Source organism: Miscanthus floridulus, chromosome 5 (genome assembly GCF_019320115.1).
Source record: "Miscanthus floridulus cultivar M001 chromosome 5, ASM1932011v1, whole genome shotgun sequence".
Taxonomy (NCBI): domain Eukaryota; kingdom Viridiplantae; phylum Streptophyta; class Magnoliopsida; order Poales; family Poaceae; genus Miscanthus; species Miscanthus floridulus.
In genome coordinates, this window is record NC_089584.1 from 121,798,490 (window position 1) to 121,816,870 (window position 18,381).

The 18,381-nt window shown below is 45.1% G+C and overlaps 2 protein-coding genes across 3 annotated transcripts; both read right to left on the minus strand.

Moving 5' to 3' along the window:
* Positions 1-771: 771 nt before the first annotated feature.
* On the minus strand, positions 772-10,215 carry LOC136450623 (protein STICHEL-like). 2 transcript variants are annotated; one of them, XM_066451160.1, is made up of 7 exons: positions 9,727-10,215; positions 7,104-9,052; positions 6,184-6,403; positions 4,398-4,961; positions 2,643-3,324; positions 2,228-2,303; positions 772-2,151 (listed from the first exon to the last, which is right to left on the minus strand). In XM_066451160.1, exons 2-7 carry the CDS (start codon positions 9,048-9,050, stop codon positions 2,119-2,121), a joined length of 3,522 nt encoding a protein of 1,173 aa, XP_066307257.1. In that variant the 5' UTR covers positions 9,051-9,052; positions 9,727-10,215; the 3' UTR covers positions 772-2,118. The 2 variants fall into 2 exon arrangements, with proteins under 2 accessions (XP_066307257.1, XP_066307256.1); XM_066451159.1 differs by having other exon boundaries at positions 774-2,151; positions 7,104-9,123.
* On the minus strand, positions 9,781-11,908 carry LOC136455250 (classical arabinogalactan protein 4-like). The gene is made up of 2 exons (XM_066455362.1): positions 11,747-11,908; positions 9,781-10,131 (listed from the first exon to the last, which is right to left on the minus strand). Exons 1-2 carry the CDS (start codon positions 11,906-11,908, stop codon positions 9,781-9,783), a joined length of 513 nt encoding a protein of 170 aa, XP_066311459.1.
* Positions 11,909-18,381: the final 6,473 nt, after the last annotated feature.

An 18,381-nucleotide genomic window follows, 5' to 3' on the forward strand; every position in this document is an offset into this window, starting at 1 on the left:
TTTAGCAAAAACAGTACAATGTAACACCGAGGGTGTTACAGTCACGCCCACGCCACCATTCCTGCCGGCGCGTGTGGTTTCGGCTCGGCGGGACCCGCTTGTCCTATAATCCGTACTTTTCAGCTTATTTTTTTAGCCGGAACCATGTTTTTCTCTCACAACAAATCAACCGAAACAGTGCTTCGGCTTGTTTTTTTAGCGAAGCGAACGAGGCCGATATGGGTCCTGCCGAGCAGTTGCATCGTAAGTTCATCATAACCAAACAAACCATCTCCACAACCAACGTTTTCTTGCGATACTCGAACAACAAGCAAGGCGGCTGAATCAACCAACAAAGCCACCGAATCCTTCGATGATACTGATGATGACTATTACTAGCACAAATAACACACCGGTTGGCGCCCGCCTTGGCAAGCGCGCACACATGTACTTGCTTCGTCCCGGCACAAGAGACCAAAAACTGACCATTCATTCAGATACTCAGCCTCGCTTGTTCGTAAACGATCATAAATTTTTAGCTAGAACAGTATTTTCTCTCATACCAAACCAACCAGTAGTAATAATCCACGATCATATACGATCGTATCAGCACCGGCCGAAGAGGCTGACTACCGCCCACGCCATCACCCTCAGCTAATCATAGCAAAGCCTAAAATTAAGACAGGCCAGCCAGCCAGCCAGGCTGTGAAACTCCAAAGCCTCATCCTCGTTTCCAAGGACCAAGGCCACGCGTCCTCCGCCTAAACAAGGCCCCGCCACCAGCTAGCTATATATGCCCGGCCTCTCCCTCCCGCCCTTTCCCATCCCAACAAGCCCAGCTCGCTAGTTTCGTGCTCCTCTTCTCCTCCTTCCCATATCTCGAGCTCCGAGACCGATCGAGAAGCTAGCTAGCGAGATGGCGGCTACCCTCAGGCTCAGGATCCTCGCCGCGGCAGCCGCCGTCGTGGCCTCGTCGCTCGTCGGCGTCGCCACCGCGTCCGAGGCGGCGCCAGCTCCCGGCCCCGCCAGCTCCAGCACCGGGGCCGCCACCGCCGTGACTGCTGGTCCGGCGCTCGCTATCGGCACGTTCGCCGTGTCCGCCGTTGGGTACCTCTTCAGCTGAGCTGGGTTGCCGTTGCGCGCGTCGTCTTCATGGCTACTTTTACTTGATTGTTGTTGCCAGTATTTTCATGTTGGGTGTGTTTTGATCGGTTGGCGTACGCGAGTTGCCGGTTGGGAGTGTGCGCATCTTGGATTCTTGGTTCATGTAGATCGACCTGTTTACACAGCTATATATATATATGAAGTGATGCAGTGAGTTATTCATTGCGTTTTTTCTTGTGTGTGAGATAAACATGCATATTATGCAGCAACACAACTACACTTGAGCATATGCAATTGACTGCTGGGGGTAAAAGAGTAGATTAGATAGAGAATGGTCGGTATTAGCATATATAGTAGTAGAATAGAGATTTTAAACCACCGATACAAAATGTAAATCTTGACAAACGAAGGGGTTGATAGTTTTTGTACAAACTTGGTAAAGTCACAACTTATCGACGTAAGGTCTTCTTTTGTTCTAACAAAAAGAGGTGGTACAATAACAACAAGTAAATTCAACTGCTGTCAAATACGGTACAAAAAAATGCTGAAAAATAAGTGCGTCTCATCAACTCGCCAATCAATCACCCTGTTTGCTTATGCTGATGCTTATATTGAAATATTGTGAGAGAAAAGCATTGTTCCATGGTTGAAAAGTAGCTCAAGCGAACATGGTGAATATTTCCTAATTCCGCTGACCGCCTCACGCCTCAGCCCTGCGACTCAGCAAGGTGTTACACACCCAAATGTCTGTACAAGAAGCATAGATGGATCAGAATGACTTGTTAAAATCCGCATGTCCAGCATCTCTGCTGAGTATGAAGTATCCAGCTTTTATCACCCTCTGCGCAGTCCATGCGTTGAAAATGCTGAACCCTCAGCAGCAGAATTAAATGCATGCAAATTATAGCAAATTGGTCTTCATAAATCCTCTAGAAAGAATGAAGCAAAGCAGATTCGTGAGGCACATGCATCTCTTCAAACGTTCCTCTACAATCCAGGGCCACAATGCCTGTTTTATCATTGTCAATTGCCAACTTAAGATGACCTCAACCGTGACTGCCCTTTTCCCTGAATCGAGAACATGAATCGAATGAAATGTGATAGCCAAAAGAAATATCTTCATATGAGTGCATTTCAAATTTACCTTTCTCCTTTTTGTTTTTTCAGTTTTCCAGCATGGAAAGAGCCCATGGCAACCAGGTGCTCCGGACTCAGAAACCCTGTAAATCAGGCATGGAAATAGTTTGTATTACAAGCTGAAATGTACACAAACTTTTGTGAACCATGAAACACATAGAAACTTTTGTATAGAAACTTTTGTTGAAAGTTGACTATGGAGATGTATAATGCTAAGGAAAGATGCTTCAATGCCACCTCCAAAGTCAGTTAATTTGACTAAAAAATAAGAAATTCTGTCAGTGTGCTGCCCTTGTAAGTTGTATGCAGCTACATTTATGTAGTTGTTTACTTTTTCTAGTAGCACTGCCAATCTTCTAAAGACAAGATCAAAAACTATTGCTGGATTCATGCAGATTACAAATAGTAAATATGTTACTTACACACTCTCGTTGTCACAATTTGCCAAATGGTTATTTCTATGCAAAAGGCTTGGTGAAATGGCATAACCATTCTCCATCTGTACATTTTGACTTTTATGGGGACCATGACTGTTACTGATCTTTAAGGCCTTCAGTTCATTAGACAGATCCTTGTCAACATGTCTTGAGGGAACAATGCTGGCCATTGAGGACCTCCCGTGATGCTGACCACCATTTTGTGGAAGAATTTGATTTCTCTCAGGTCTAGCTTGATTTAACATACCAGGCGTGGGTTTTTCAGCATCCTGGAGCCATGCACTCTCTAACCTTTGTTCATCAAGAGCTGATATCTTCAACTGTTCAACAGAAACATCCTGGCCTCTTGTTCTGTGCATTCCTGAATTTTCATCAGAGATGATCATGGGAACAATGCTTGGCTGCACTCCGCCAGCACCTGATAGATTCAGAACACCCTTTCGACGTTCACTGTTCGTTGAACAACTCAAGACATCAGATTCAGCTGTCTCATCCGGGTATGTCTCATGCTTTAGTCCTCCAGCAAGAATTTTTTGCATTAAACAAATCCTGACTTCCACATTGCACTTCAGTACAGTTTCCATTGAATTTCTGATGCTGCTAATAAATCTTTGGGCTCGAAACTTTATATCATTGTCCTCAAATGCTATAAAAGCAACAATGGTACCTGAAATGAAGTATACCAAAATCAAGTTTGGGCAGATGAACAGCTGTGCACCAGGAAAGAACAAATAAGTGGCAAGAAAAAGGAAGAAAATTTCCTTGTTGCTCTCGTTTATTTATGAGTGTTCCTATTTGTATGCCACAGATTTTTCAAGCATAATTTACATGCTCAACATACAGATTTAATCACAATTACGCATCAAATATGCTGAATCTGTCAAGAAGCAGGGTCAGTATTGTTGCTTGCACTGCCAGTGACTAAGAATGCCGAATTTGGATGTAAGCCAGAAGAATTGGAGACTTCAAGGTACCTAGACTTAAAGTTGCAACGAAAAATAGGCTTCTTCAAGAAAACATAGTAAGCAAAAGTTGATTTAGTAACTTAGAGTGAATGGCCCAATATAAATTGCCTTCCTATTACATCTTTCTTTTAAACCACAGAACTAAGCTCGATACATCAACAAATAATTAGGTGGAATTCCTTTCCAGCCCGGTGTTTGAAACATATATGCTCTAGTTCAATAAAACAATGAATGAATTTTATCAATTACATACATTACCATGGGCTAGTGTGTAACAATATGGTTAGTGTTTCTGCATCTTTCACCTAATTTGGACTTCGTATTCAGTATTTACCGATTCAACTAAGTACAGTTTGTCAAGCTATAGTGCAATTTCTGTTTTGAAGCTAAATGGCTACAAACGAAAAGCTGGAACCTAAACTTATGTGTTGACAACTCTGATGATTGCATTTATTTCGTCATGGAGTTGGGACCGCAAGCAAAAGATGTAATCTAACTGCATTCAGCTTTTGGGGCAGCTTAGTTACCCTATGTTTTCACATATTGTAAAGTCAGGATCCAGAAATTCTCATTCTTGGTTTCTGACTCGAGCTTTAGGCCATCAAAGTTTTAAAACGATGCAGTGGAATTAAGATGCCCTACATGGTCAGGAAGCTCCAGCTCTAATCCAGTGGCCAGAAGTACTAGAGCAAACTTGTAACTGTAAGTTGTAAACGAAAGGCCTTAAAACATTAACATAGCTGGGACAAGAATGAGAATACAGTATATGCTTTACCTTCACATTCTTTGACAGATGCTAGTTTCCCATGATCATAGAGAAGCTGCCGCAATGTCTTGGAGTGGCAGTTCTCTATGCACTTCCTCCAAATTCGGGTAAGATTATCTGAGATTCCACTATTCATAGCCTTTTGCTCAGAAGAAATACTTATTTGAGCAGAATCCAATAATGTTCTATCAACAGACCTACACTCGCCATAAATCATGTTTTCATTGGGTCTCATCCTGGAGAACAATGAAGCAAGGCCCTGAGGACTAGAGTGCCCACTGGTTGTTTTCAGATCCACTATTTTCTTTGAATCAGGAAAAGTGGATAATTGATGAGATGTAGTCCTGCTCGCAGAGGATTCTCTCACTGCTTCCATCATGGTTTCGCTGGTTGCTTTAGCACTTTGCTTACTGCTGCATTTTGATTGAGTTATTTCTGAATTATGACCAGAACCAAGCTGGAGTAAAGCAGCAGTGAACCATGTCGAACGCTCGCTTGAAAGTCTTATCTGCTTTTCAGCGTCAGAAAGAATCCTCAGCGCTTGTTGTAATCTTTCCAATTCAGCATCAGTTACTAAAGAATGCAGCAAACATGTTAGAACTTCAGAATTGAGATAAATCTTTCTTGTTTAGATCAACACACGTTCAAGAATGCACTATATTGCAACAGATTGACAGACCACAGATCCATTGTACCAATCTCAATTGGAGCGACAAGATAGATTACAAGTGGTGGTGCCACACAAAAATTACATATCCAGAATCCATAATGGCAGGTTACTAAGTTTAAGAGTTTACATGTGTTTCTTGGCACAGATATTGCAAAGTACAAAGTAAATTAGCACTTTTGACTGAGTAACTGTTTATGTAAAGAATACATAATGAATTTGTTTCTTTAGGGATATAGAACCTTGTAAGTCATGAACAAACCACGATAATTTCATTTTCTGATAGTTACACAGAAAAAATAAAAGCCGAGCAACACACCTATATACACTGTATTTTAACATATTGTGGGAAATGATCAAGGGGTGCACACATTTAAAAGCCATATGAGTCAGACCCTAAAACTAAAGATGTTAGATAATAAAACTAGTAAAACAGAGAGCACAGTATTCAACAAATATGATGCAAGTGGAAACAATTGTATTTCTCAATAAAAGTGTATTAAATTATGGTCATTGAAGGCATCCAGGCCTGCATTGATTCATGAGAAAAGTATTAATTATATTTAAAATGGTGGGCATGACTGCATAACTGTTGTGTTCTACATAAGTCCTTGAAAAATTCATCATCTCCTTAGCAAGAAAATTAAGTACTATCCAATCAGTGTATTTTCTTAGTATAAACATAAGCATTACAGCTCAATTGTCAATCCATTTCATATTTTTTATAAAGGTGCTAAAACATCAAATATCACTATCTTAGTTTCATATGTTTACTGTTGCAATCAGACAAGCTAATAGTAGAGAAGCTGAATGTATCAGTTTACTTTGTGAGAATCACATTAACTAATGTAATTTCATAAGATCAACAAAGTTGTTAATCAACATCTTGATTCTAAAAGGAAAGATTTCATAAACATTTATCAGGCATTAGAATCTTAAGTACAGTGGGTTGCCTCCACAACAAAGGGGTGGAAACTCCAAATACACTAATGCACAACATTAAAAAGAATGATGATACTGAAGACTGGCTCCATAAGAAAAACATACTTAACGAGTAAAGCATGAACAGTGAGTCAGCGACACAAAAGATGGATTTTGAAATGATTGCATCAGAAAGTTAAGACTCACTATTTCGACCACCGATTCCATCTCCACCGCAAGTAGGGTCCGCCAATCTATAGGTCCCAGCAATGATGTCCATTATGAGCCCAGCTAATTGTGACATTAATGCCATTGGATCGACACCAGAATCCATCAGCTCTCTCGACCTTTTGACTGTTTCGGCAGTGTCTGATGACATGGCTATCTCCAATAGGTCAAGGAGTTTCTCCTCAGACACAACCCCAACCTGTAAAGCATAGTTAAAGTTTGTGTGACTGATCTAAATATGGCATTACCATTATGACTTCCAAGTTGCTACAGCTATAGAGGGAATCTTATAGGGTGTTTGGTTTGAGAAATCACTCCATTCTAGATGAGGTGGTGCATTATGAGTCCATTACTCGAATTTGATGGAATGACTCCATTCCTCATACTTGTACTAATTATTAGCTTGTAAGGAATGAGGTGATGATGGATCAACCCATTCCATTCCACAAACCAAACAAAAAAGTGAGGAGTAAGAAGATGATGGACTAACTCATTCCTCAAACCAAATGCCCTATTAGAGTTCTGCTTTCCATTAAAGAATGAACTACAAACGTACAGTAAGTGAGGAAGGGAGGGAGGGAGAGTTCAAACAATCTAATCCAAAGAGTTTGTGATTTGTGAATGTTCATTCCAGAGAAAACAGAAAGAGAAGGCTTCATGGATCCGTAATCGAAAAACAAGACATTGAGTAGAGAACATTGACTGAAAACAAAGCCTATTTTGCATATATCTACATAACATATGGTAATCAGTGTGTTTATGTCTTCATACTTCACGATGAACTTATCTAAGCATAATCCATTTAGATATGTGCAAGTCCTAATAATACCTCATTGAAGCAACAGAATAGAGAAATTTCATAGTTTAAAAAATATCCAACAATCTGAAAAATAACTTACCAGATCATTTACAAGTGATGGTGTTATCTTCTTCCCTAGTAAACACAACTGATCTAACATTGTCTCTGCATCTCTCAATGATCCATCTGAATTTAGCGCTATTAAATCTAGAGCAGCCAATTCAACGTCAAGGTTTTCCTTCATAGCAATTTTCCTCAGCCGGCATACTATGTCAATGTCTTTGATCTTGGAGAACATGTACTTTTGACAACGTGATACGACAGAACGGGGAAGGTTTTCAGGGTCTATTGTTATAAATATGAAGACAACACGAGGTAATGGTTCATCAAGAAATTTCATAAATGCTGACCAGACTTTTGAAGATACCATATGGCATTCATCGACGACAAATACTTTGTACCGCGAAGAAGTTGCAGATGCTGGTATATTTTCAATCAAGTGCCTTACTCTGTTTATACCTTTTCTGTTGGTAGCATCAACCTCAATTAGATTAATTCCATTTCCAGTGAAAAAGTCACTACACTCGGTACAAACTCCACAGGGCTTGGTCTCTCCAGTAGCAGTACAACTTAAAGCTGCTGAAAGTATTCTTGCAGAAGATGTTTTTCCTGTCCCACGAGGCCCATGGAACAGATATGCCGGAGCTATTCTTTCCCTTGTGATTGCATTACTAAGTGACTGTACAACAAAGTTTTGACCAACAATTTCAAGAAATGACCTTGGTCGATATTTTTGGCTCAAGCTTCTGTGATCTGAAACTACATGATCAGCTCCACTCACAGACAGTGCAATCCCATCCTGGCTTTTACAGCTTGACCACCTTCTGCCATCCAAACGGCTCAAAGCTTCCAGGTCTAGTTCTCCAAAGATGGTTGAAACTTCATCACTAGCTGAATCAAATGACGAATAAGCAAAATGGCTACTATCACCCAACAGTGGTGCACCTTGGGAAGATTTTTTAAGATATCCATATTTATTGGAGCCTGATGATTTCTTTCTCACATGCATTGTCTGACTCCCACACAAAAGACTGCTGCCTTTTCTTCTAAGTGTATCAGAAAGTGAAGGAGAACGACTCCTTTCAGATCCCTTGTGTTTACTCCTATTTGACCAATAACAAGGAATGCCACACCTCTGATTTTTCAACAGTTCTGGTTGGTTCAGCCCATCGTCATCAAGTGAAGCAGCAGTTGTTCCATCCCATGAGCCTACAGTACTAGGATTCCTCCCTTTGTACCTGTAATAGGAGCTAGTGGAGACCGGAGTACAGGAGAAGGAAGATCCTTCTCTTCTTGGCACTCTCAACAGCTTAGAAGGATTTGTTGAGCTAAAACACCCTGATGCAGCAAACAGTGGTGATGTAGAGCGAGAAAAATACCCTACTTTCTGAAGCTGCTCATGAGTCTCTGAGTTGTAGTTCTCAGTATCCTCAGACGGCTCACCAGAGTTCACATGGAGATCTAGCAACTTTGAAACGGTCGAATTTCTCATAGCTCCTTTCTTTGAGAATGAACTCCTCACCCTTCTAACGGTTCTTTTAACAGGAGTGCATGAATTCGAACCTTGAACACTGTATATACTGACAGGAACTTCCAGACATGTGTCACTCCTAGAGTCCATACCGTTAGAAATACATGGGCTTTCCAGACTACAGTCTGCTGGGGCTTGTCTATCGTCCACATCTAATTTCACTCCACTTTCATTGTTAGAATGGTGTCTCCAGTTGTAGAGATAAACGTTTTTTCTTTTCTTTTCACTTTTGGGCGGTGCTGCAGCTGGCTCTGTGTGCTTTTCTGACAAACTACTGCCTACCTCATTGTGATTTATAACACAAGAAGTTGTCAAGAATGATTTAGAGCTTAACGGGGACCTCCAGGATGAGCATGTTTCAGGATCACGCAAGAAACGTGCCTTTCTCAAGGCAATAAGTTCCTTCTTCAGGTGAAGCTCACTGGGACCAACACACCCTTCAACCATAGTGGCCATAACTGAACAACGAGATATATTTACAAATTAAAAATAGAAGTACTGTCCAAGCAGGCCAATGTAGTATATCCCACTGCAATAGATCAGTTATGAAAAATGTCAAAGATTACCTTGATTAAACCTGAATGGTATATATGCAATAACAATTAACAAACATAAGAGTTCCTATCCACTCCTACCTGAGGAGTAATGTGCACAAACTATGGAACAGATCCATGAACCAGACAGCAATCCACAAAGTGCACTCTAGCGTGGTACTAAACAATAGAATTCACATGTATTTTGCTACCTTAATTAAAAAAAAACACGCTTATAGAGCTATTCCATGTAACCACATGCAATTCACTCTGCAGTTCCTAAAAAAAACACTTTTGTGTTGTGCATGTATCTACTGTATCAACTTAGCAGGAGAATGCAGCTCATGCCGCCAGTTTTCTAAGACGAAGGGGAATTGCCATCGTCTGACCTTGATCTAGCCAAACAGACAAAAGTGCTCTAACATCGAGTATCTCGACAGATAGGAGTCGAAGAGACCTAAATCCCTTACCGATTCTCCAAGAGCTGCTCCTATTACAATCCCCATTATTGTAGCGCTTGTGTACTTGTTGATCAATATTAGTAAAAAAATGACATCATCCGCCACTCAAGAAGTGGACGCTGGACGCTCCATCCGTACCTGTGTACGTCGGACAACGGGGGTGCGGCAACTTCAACCCAGGGAGTCCGGGTTCTACCCTCCCGGTGGCGGCGTGTCCCGTGGAGAGAGGCAGCGGTGGCGGCTCTGCGCTGCAGGCGGAGGGGCTGTTTTATGAACGGCGGCGGCGGGCGGAGCGGGGAACAGGCGGGTGCTCTGAACTTCCAGGCTGCGCTGCAGCGACGGCTGTTTCACGCCAGGACTCCGGGCGGCGCAGTGGCCTGTATGGCCGGCATCAGCGGGTGGTGGGGCGAACAGGCGGTGGGGGAATGCGGAGATCGCGCCGGCAGTGGGGACTTCGGGGAGTGCGGGATCAGAGGAGCGCGGCGTGGGGCAGGGAGAAGGGCAGCGGTGGAGCTCCCATCTGGATCTGGACAGGGCTGGGACCTGGAAGAGGGGCAGAGCCGCAGAGGGCTAAGCGAGTGAGGTGATGGGAGACGGACAGCGGGACAGGGAAGACTGCTGGGAGGGCTGGGGACAGAATCGCAACTTGGGCCGGGCCTTTTCCATTTCTTATCTGCGGTTGGCGGGAAATTAATATGATTTTTAGCACCCCAACGGGAGAGAAAAAAAAGGGAAAGTACGATATACGGAGTACGTTGCTACGGTGAAACACTAATTGCATTACTTTTTCATGAAACAGAATTATGAAACACTTTGCTTTACTCCCTCTGTCCTAGAATAAAAGCACGTCTGGAGTTTGAAATTTATCCCACAAATGAAGGTAAATATAGGAACAGTACTGGGGCTAGCCGGCAGCTGCCGCAGCTCAGCAGCTGTAGACAATCACGTTGGGAGCAACAAAATTATGAGGGGAGCTACATGGAAGTGTCTGGACCACTCATTTGCTTGCTCGTTTCCACTGGAGTCCCGTCCAGCGGCAGGCTGCTCCATCTGCACCTGCACTGCCAATCACTGCACTACACTTTTTAGGGGTAAAAATGTAATTTCACAGCTACAACATTTTACACATTTGAATTCTAAACGTGCTTTTATTACGGATGGAGGATTACCTTCTTACTGTATGAAACACTAATTGCTACGGTGATCTTGTGCGCTGGCTATGGCTAAACAGGTGCCTTTCGTTTGAGCCTGCTTAGCTTATAAACCATGGTTAAAAGTATTATTGACTGATTTAGTTTGAGAGAAAAATATTATTTATTAGCTGATAAGCTATGACTTAAGTAAAATATGATCCAGCAAACAGGCTAAAAATTACAATATTCAGGAACCACTGGCCGCGTCGCGGGCGTGGCGTGCAGCGGTCAGCAAGCGCATATCGCATCCCAATCGGTCGGTCCTTGCTGTCAAATCATGTGCATCGATTGGTCGGGCATAGAGCCCCGCGTGCTTTTGTTTTGGGACCACCACTTGATTTTGCGAATCGCTCGTAAAAAAGTACTGATGGATTCCAAGTATATGCAATGGAAGTAGTAGTACGTGGTACAGTATTTATGACATATAAATAAAGTATTAAATATAGATTAATTACGAAACTAATTACATAACTTGTGACTAATTTACGAGACAAATCTTTTAAGTTTAATTAGTTCATGATTTGACAACGTGGTGGTACAATAAACATGTGCTAATAACAGATTAATTAGGCTTAAAAAATTCATCTCAAAAATTAGCCTCCATCTATATAATTAGTTTTATAATTAATTTATATTTAATGCTTTTTATTAATACCTAACTATTTAATGTGACATAAATTTTAGGAGCGACTAAACAACCGAACACCCTCTTAGCATCACCACCGCAAACATGATCACAGATCACGTACAATGAATGAATCCGGCACCAAATAGATAACGAATCACACTTGTATCGGTACGTCGTACGTAGGATGTCATCATGAACAAAACTGGTCTCCAAACGAAGAGCATGTGGGCGCGCACATCATGACCGCGCGGCGGCGGCCATGCACGCAAGCACATGCGCCGCGTATCTCCTCCCCGCCAGCCCGGCCCACCTAGTAGCAGAAGAAGTAGCCGAAAACCGCCGCGGCGACAGACGCTGCGGCGAAGGCCGGCGCGGCGGCCGTGGGCGCTGGGGCGGGCGCATCGGCCGCGGAGACCGTGCCCACCAGGGAGGAGGCAACGAACATGGCGGCCACGGCCGCTGCGAGGATCCTGCGGCTGGCCTTCAGTTGCCTTGCCATCGAACGTCTTTGCTTAGATGAGAGCTGAGGCAGGCGAGAAGCTAGTATCAACTTGTTGCCGCCGTTGTTGTTTCCGATTTCGATGGATGGGCAAAGGGGAAGCACAAGAGGTTATAAGTAGCTGCACGGCTGCGGCTGCGCCGACCGGCGGCCGCCTGCTGCCTAATGGAAGCTGGTGGCGAACAGGAGGGCGGCCGGCTGTCGCGTACATGGCTTCCGTTCGAGGGCGTCGGGTGGTTGTTTACTTTGATTGGCTTGGCTGTTGGCACTTCCAGGGTGGTTTTCGGCGCTGGTGTCTGTTGGCTTTGGTGCCTCGCCTGTGGGGACTGGGGAGTGTGGGCTGTGGCTGACGAGTTGGAGCGGCGGAATTGTTTTTGGCAGCGCGAGCGAGCATCACATGGTAGCGACTCGCGACTCGCGAGCGAGCGACTGTCGTGCCGGCTCGTGCTGTACTGCCATTGGGATTCGGGTCGGCGGCGGTGTAAACGATACTGACCGTTGGGGTCGGAGATTGGTCCACGCCTCTTGGCCCTGTTAGTCCAGTCTCAAACATTAAATAAGGTGACATGTCAGAATCTTTGCATGGGCCTTGTTTAGATCACCTCTAAATTCTAAGTTTTTTCACTCTCTCTTCATCACATCAATTTTTGGACGCATGCATGGAGCATTAAATATATGTAAAAAAAATAACTAATTGTACAGTTTGGTTATAAATCACGAGACGAATCTTTTGAGCCTAATTAGTCCATGATCGAACAAAGTTTATCAAATACAAACGAAACATGCTACAGTGTCTAAATTGCAAAAATTTGCAATCTAAACAAGGCCATGGTTTGAGTTATGGGACGAAACGTTTGGGCGACGTTTCCAAGCCATCGGAAACCGGACGACGCTTGTGTTGAGGGGGAAAGTTTCATCCCCATGGATCCCGTGCGTCTCGCCTCCGCTTCCTCCTTGCACCGCCTCCTCGATCAGCGGCGCGTCAGCTCCCGGACATCGCTCCAGGCTTCGCTGCGCCCGCCTCGACCTCCTCCTGCCGCTCGCACGGGGGCGGGGCGGCCCGATCCGCGACGTCAACCGGTGTCGGAGCACGCGACTCCTAGTCCTGCTACTCTAGCAGCAGAGCAGGAGCAGACGTCCGACAACAACGAGAGGCCGGACGGCTTGCCTGCTTCGCTTGTTGGCCTGCGGCATCTCGCAGAGTCGACGTCGATTATAGCATCGCCCGCGCACGTAGATCCACAGCCTCTCCGGCTGAATCGGCTTGCCTGCCTCGACGACTTAGTCGAGGCTCCCACCACCGTCGCACCTGCGGATTCCGCGGCCACCGGGCTTGACGACGCCCGAGCCTCCGGCCATGCACACATAGGGGGAACTGCTCTGGTGTGAGGTGCGTGGGAAAGGGAGTCACAGCCTCACGGGGAGCTTTTGGAGCCTCCGTTTTACTTTTTTTTTATTTTGATGAGTTTTTTTTTTATTTTCTTGGTCCCACTCGCTGGCACTAGGAAACGTGTGGTACTTGGCCTGAGATAGACTATGCGAGTGCGTTTTTCATACATGGTTGATCCCTAGCATGCAGCTATACGGGGATAAAGTTTGATCTGAACACAACAAACGGCTACAAAGGCCTGGTTTAGTTCCACCTCAAATTCCCAAAAAGTGCTACAATATCTATCACATTGAATGTTTGTGGCCCGTACATGGAGCATTAAATGTAGACGAAAAAAAAAACTAATTACACAATTTGGTGGAAAATTGCGAGACGAACGTTTTGAGTCTAATTAGTCCATGATTGAACATTAATTGCCAAATAAAAACGAAAGTGCTACAGTAGCCCCGAATTCCAACGTCCTGAAACTAAACACGCCCAAAGTCATCTAGCATATTTAATCATAGCACAATATAATAATTAAATACTACAACAAGTCTATGAAACAGCGAAATAAAACTATCCCACTGAGAGAGAGTGTTTCATGTTCCAGTTTCTAAGAGTAATAGTATTGGAAACAGTGACATAAAACGTTGCATTGAGACTGGCCTTACGGTAGATTCTGATAAAAAAAGCAAGTGACATTCTCAAACGCGTCGCTTTGGGGCTGATTCTCGATGCAACATTAGAGCGGGAAGTACGTTACTATCTGTCAGCGGTCTCATACTCCATCTTATGCAATACCACGTAGGATTTTTGCTTACGTAAAGGAAAGAAAGAGGTCAGAGAGAAAGAGGTCGTTGTTTTTTTCGAAACAACCACCTCATGAGCTAAGATGTAGGACTATGGTACAATAGTTCTCTCGTAGTAACGTCAAAGGATACGGAACATGCAACGTCCCATCAGACATGGCCCTTGTCCAGCATCGGATGCACTTTTGCATGTTTTTACCTCCTGTGATGTTACTATATATATTTTCCACGTTGCATATGAGGTGTATGCGGTGGTGTTGGCCGGCTAGACCGACCTCTACCATTGTGAAGTGGTGTCGCTCGAGGTCACCCTCCCGACGGGCCACTACATCACTCTGTCGCATTTGCAAACGTTTGTAGTGACAACCTAGAGCCTTCAACCTTCACCGACCCCTTAGGCGTGAAGGCATCCGTAGGTGGCGCCTTCCCTTGATAGCAATAGCAACGATGCCGCAATGATAATGATACAATTAGGGTGTCCGTCTGTCCGTCTCGACTACTCGCCCTGCCCGCGCCACGCGCCCTTATCCTCGTAGATTCACCGTCTCCACCGTGCCTCCCGCTCGCACTCGTGCCGCCCGCCACGGCCGCCTCCATTCGCTTGTCGTAGCCACTGCCTGTGCTGCCGATGAGCTCCGCACCAGTGACTTTGTCTCCACTCCGTGGCATTGAGCACCGTGTCGCGCGTCGACCTCCACGTCGACGAGCCTTCATTCGCCCAAGCAGCAAATAGATGTTGTGCTAAAAACACATGTTGCAACTGTGTGTTTCATGTGTTTCAGATATATGTTGCAAAGGTTTTATCTGGATGTTGCAAAAGTAAAACTAATGTTGCATATGTTGCAATGGCTATACACACGTATATTGTAAGTGTATGTTCCAAATGTGTCAGTTGTTTTAGACGTGTGTTGCAAGTGTTTCATCTAGATGTTGTAAAAGTAGATCCGAATGTTACATATGTTGCAACAACTATATAGACATGTTTCAAGCGTATATTGCATATGTTACAATGACTATGCATACATGTTTTAAGTGTATATTGTATATTTTGAAACGGTAGTGAAAGTATCTAGGCCCCTTGTTGGGTTTCGATGATTAATGACAATACAAGATTACTATGACTAACGTGTATTTTGCAGAGGCAATTAAGTTAGGTCATGGTAATGGAGATCAATTGGTCAATCGAGGTGGTCATGCCCCTACGATGGAAATCGTTTTGGTTTCAAAGGATGGACGACAAGGTTAAGGATGACTAGTTCTAAGTGCCGATTAGAGTTGGAGAGACACTTAGAGTAGTTTAGGACTTTGTTTTTCCTTTGGCCGTACTATTAAGGGGGGTATGGACGGGTAGCTTGACCTAAGTGAGTCTAGTGAGTTAGGTGTGGTGCACACTTGTTAAAACTAGCACTAGGTAGCTCCTACATATGCCTAAGATCTTTTGGAGCAAACTTCATTCACATATGATCGAGAGTTGGAAGTGAATGGAGGGTCAAATGCTGACCGGACGCTGGCTCCGGTGCGATCGAACGCTGGCCGTAGGGTCCGGTCGGTTCATTTGATCAAGGTGTATGCGTCTGGCGCGACCGGACACTGGAGTGGTCAAGTGACCGGACACTGATGTCCAGCGTCCGGTCGACTCCAGTAAGGTTCCAAAGAAGGAAATCTGCACCCGGACGCGTCCGGTCAGTACTGACCGGACCCCGAGGGTTCAGCGTCGGTCGAGTACAGTAAGGTTCTAGTGAGGGTTTAATGTGACCGGACGCGTCCGGTCAGTGGTGATCAGACCCTGCCAGCGTCTGATCAACACTTAAACACTGGTGTGTGGGTTCAACTGACCGGAGCATCCGGTCAACATGACCGGAGCATCCGGTCACCCCGCAGAAGCTCATAACGGTTCATTTTTCAGGCTGCCTTATAAATAGAAGCTTCACTCGTGTGTAGAGTCACTTTTGCTCATTTTCAATAGCTGAGAAACACGTTTGTGAGTGCCAAGAAGAGCAAGGTCCTAGTGAGGTGATTGAGATTTGAGAATCCAAGAGAGTAGCCTCATTAGTGAATCAAGAGTAGCAAAGTGTGCATCCACCGTTCTCATTAGGCTTCGCGTGGTCAAGTGAGAGTTCGTGCTTGTTACTCTTGGTGATCGCCATCACCTAGACGGCTTGGTGGTGATTGGGAGCTTGGTGATCACCCAGCGGAGCTTGTGGGTGACCCAACTCAAGTGGTGAGCGGTTTTGGATGATTCACCGCGACGGAGTGTCGAAGAATCAACCCGTAGAGAGCACTTGATCCTTGCGCGGATCAAGGGGGAGCTACACCCTTGCGCGGGTGCTTCAACGAGGACTAGTGGGGAGTGACGACTTTCCGATACCTCGGCAAAACATCGCCGCGTTTCTCTCTCTCTCTATTTACTTTGAGCAATTACTTTGAGTATTTACTTTGAGCAATTCAATATTTGTTCTTACATTTATAGAATTGACATGCTAGAGTAAGTTTGGAACATAGGTTGCAAGTCCTTTGTGCGTTAGATTAATAGAAACACTTTTCTAGGCACAAGGGGTTAATTGGGCTAACCGTAGGATTTAATTATTGCAAGAAAATTTAGAATTAGCCCAATTCACCCCCCCTCTTGGGTATCTTGATCCTTTCAGGTAGGACCGATATTGTAGAGGAGATGAGACGTTGGGATGGGAGCGGAGCGCAGCAGAAGACGAGGCGTTGCGGGGATAGGCGTGAGGCGGAGACGGAACGCCACGGGCTGACGCGGGGCGTAGCCAGGGTGGAATGTGGGCACGGGATGGGGCGCGTGCGCGGGTGCTATGTCTGGACATGGGCGCTGGTGCGGGATGGGATGCGGGGCGTGGGCGTGGGATGGGATGCGGGCGCGGTCGTTCGTCCAGGCGTCCGAGCGCTAGCTACGCTGTTGCCGCAAACGAGGTGAATATTTTAAGGCTTGACACATAAGCTCAAGGACTCTCCTCAACTTCTTTCTACTGGAGACCTCCTCGGGGGGGTTGATGGTGTAATATGTGAGGTTGGTTTTAGCTGGCTTAGAACCCTCCTATTTTCTAAACTCCGGATGCCTTACGTTCGCGAGGAACCATTAAAAACTGACAAGAATAAAGGCTTCTGAAAAATAAGTGGATCCATTATCAATGAACAGGACGTCTACATAATAATTTTTGAGTTTGAAATTAAAAAAGTAAAACAGTTTCTCACCGGTCGCTTCTTTCTCAGTTTCACCAAGAAAAATTCAAATGTACGATCGCATTCCGCATGAGCTAGCAGAAACGATTAAAAAAACATTACAGCGCGTATTATCACATTAGGTGGTAAACTGGTCATGTCATTCAGTGCTCTGTGCTCTTCGATTGTTTAACCAAGCGTTTTAAATTTTGCAGACCAGACGACTTCTTTTAGACATCTTGCGTATGCAAACTGCAAAAGTAGCTATTGGCAAGTATATTACGAACCACCTTACATTGTCACGTATACTCCACGAATTGGGGGATGAAATGAAATACATGAATATACATCGAGACTCAAAGAATCGGCAACCGATCTCAGAACGAACAGTACATGCTATGTATTCTTAGCAGATGGAGATGGGGGAGCAGCATCTTGTAGAGGGAACAAAAGGCAGGGAGGGGAGGGAGGTGGAGATTGGAGAGGAGGGCACAGTGCGTAGGAGCATATGCCCTTCAGGGCACATTTAACTTTCCTGTTTGAGAAGAGGTGCCATCGTCGTCACCGCCCACGTTGATGGAGACGGAGTCGTCGTCGCCGCCCACATCGATGGAGATGGGGGAAGCAGCGTTGCTTGCGTTGTTGCTGTCGCCACCCACGGCGTCATTGTCGAAGGGATCCTCGGCGCGGTTCGACGCACAGCCCGCTACCTTGCCCATGTAGTACGCAGCGGCCGCGAGGCGTGGCTGAAGGCGGCTGCGAGGCGTGGCGGCGCTCCATCGCGTTCACAGCTCACTGGTGAGCAGCAGCTTGGCTCATGCGTACCCAGGTCGCTCGACTGACTTATGGTGGCTACTGAATAGGCTCACTCGGGCCCTCGCTCGATGTGGTGAAGGGTTGTAGCAGCTTTTGTAGAGGGAACAAAAGGGAGGGAGGGAGGTGGGGATTGGAGAGGGGGGGGCAGTGCATAGGAGCCCGTGCCCTTAAGGGCACATTTGACTTTCTCGTTTGGGGAGGGTTTAGATCAACATCGCGTGAAGTGCATGCTATTTTTTGATGTCTAGGCAACTAGTACCACGGGCTAGCGCTCGACTGCTCTCTCCTGCTGT